Below are 2,077 nucleotides of genomic sequence, written 5' to 3' on the forward strand. Positions count from 1 at the left end.
AACACATAAAAAAACAAAAACAAAAGAAAAACAAAAGTGGTCACCTTTTCTGAGGTGAGAATACACAACTTGGGCAATCCGAAGAGTCCTGACTCCTTGACCTGTGGGTACTTCTGGTAGCGAGCCAGGTTGATGGCGTACATGTTGGAGACAGAGCCACCTGGTGGGAGTAGAAGTAAGCGGCATGACACAGAGAAATCAGGCGCTCGTCAATTTTTAGACTAAGTGCTGGTTTACTTAGTTTTTTGGGGGCAGAAGTATATTAAATGAAATCAGGCGCTTGTCAATTTTTGGGCAGAAGTATATTAAATGAAATCAGGCGCTTGTCAATTTTTGGGTAGAAGTATATTATGTGAAATCAGGAGCTTGTCAATTTTTGGGCAGAAGTATAGTATGTGAAATCAGGCGCTTGTCAATTTTTGGGCAACAATATATTTTATGTGAAATCAGGCGATTGTCAATTTTTGGGCAGTAGTATGTTATGTGAAATCAGGTACTTGTCAAATTTTGGGCATATGGAGTCATAGGTATCATAACGTAAAGCGCATGCAGTCGCCTTGTTCTTGTTTTCGATGAAAAACTAATACGTAACTATTGAGAATAAATAAAAGTCGGGAATTTCCGGCTGGTGTTGTTTTATGTCAGAGGCAAAACTTGCGAGAAAATAGATACCAAAATTGTGAGACTTCCAAAGCTTGAATGTGCAACGGCAAGTTTACATTAATTATTTGTGCGCCTTTGATCAATGTGTTTCAGAGAGAGAGTATTCACATAACATTTATTTATCTCACTCTTTGTGTCCAATTGTGTCTCTCTTCTTATATATCACTGTGTGGGAGAATACGTGAGTGCCCGACCATCTATCTGTCATTCTCAATCTATCTATCTATCTATCTATCTATCTATCTATCTATCTATCTATCTATCTATCTATCTATCTATCTATCTATCTATCTATCTATCTATCTATCTATCTATCCCCCTCTCTCTCTTTCTCTGTCTGTCTGTCTATCTGTCTGTCTGTCTGTCTGTCTGTCTCCCTCTCTCTCTTGCCCCCCCTCCCCCCTCACTCTCTCATTCCCCCACACCCTCACCCCTCCCTTCCTCCCCCTCTCACCCTCCTCTGTCTCTCACCCTCCTCCCCCCCCTCTCTCTCCCCCAACCATTGTCCCCCCTCCCCCGTTCTCGACAACGAGTGGCCACCTTGAACTAGTCCCAATGATTGTACACTGTACGGCTCACGTGCAATGAGCTCACCACTCACCAGGACAGAAGATGGCGTCCCCGTCTGGGAATCCGATGAGCCGGAGCATCTCTCCCAACACCGCCTTCTCCATCAGAGTAAACACTGGAGCCACCTCGTACGTGTACCTGTGGGGGGGGGGGGGGTAGGGGTGGTGGTGGGATAGCAGGGAATGAGGTAATGAGGGAGGAAGGGAGGGAAATGAGGGAGGGGGGAGGGACGGTTATTGTTGGTTTTGTTACGAATTCGTCGCTGTAGTTAACGCCATAGCAACAAGGGGAAGTTATTGTATACTTTTGTAACCAGATCATCACCAGAGTTAACGCCATAGCAACAAGGGGAAGTTATTGTATACTTTTGTAACCAGATCATCACCATAGTTAACGCCATTGCAACAAGGGGAAGTTAGTATATTGGTTTTATAATTAAAACGAAATTATCATAAGCGTCGTTCTTAAACTATGGACATTTTTTGTTTGATTTTGTAAGGAAATCATAATTAGAGTAATTATCATTGCACTCGGATGAAAATTGCAGTTTGATTTTCAAAATCTGTACAATTGACTTCATCGTCGTCTTTCCTACAACCGTTGTAGTCGTTGTTATTATTCTTAAAGTAGAAGCCTTAGATTTGTGTGAAAACTAAAAATCCCCTATCAACCTACGCCACTATAAGCACTATTAGAGTACCAAAAAGGCTGTGTGTGTGGGGGGGGGGGGGGGATTCAGAATCCAACGTCTGTCTCTGATAGCCAAATTATGGGTTGAGAGCCTTGGGAAAACCCCCCCCCCCCCCCAGAAAAAAAGACCTGAGTTCAAGAAAACACAGTACGG

The 2,077-nt window shown here is 43.2% G+C and overlaps 1 protein-coding gene across 1 annotated transcript in view; it reads right to left on the reverse strand.

The window, feature by feature from the left end:
• The window catches only part of LOC106011303 (cysteine sulfinic acid decarboxylase), a gene marked incomplete at its 3' end in the record, with an annotated part of 58,217 nt that overhangs the window by 9,535 nt on the left and 46,605 nt on the right, over positions 1–2,077 (reverse strand). The window contains 2 exon segments of the mRNA XM_013080455.2: positions 45–160; positions 1,265–1,371. Coding sequence (XP_012935909.2) covers positions 45–160; positions 1,265–1,371 — 223 coding nt within the window.

This window comes from Aplysia californica, unplaced genomic scaffold (genome assembly GCF_000002075.1).
Source record: "Aplysia californica isolate F4 #8 unplaced genomic scaffold, AplCal3.0 scaffold00086, whole genome shotgun sequence".
NCBI classification, from domain to species: domain Eukaryota; kingdom Metazoa; phylum Mollusca; class Gastropoda; order Aplysiida; family Aplysiidae; genus Aplysia; species Aplysia californica.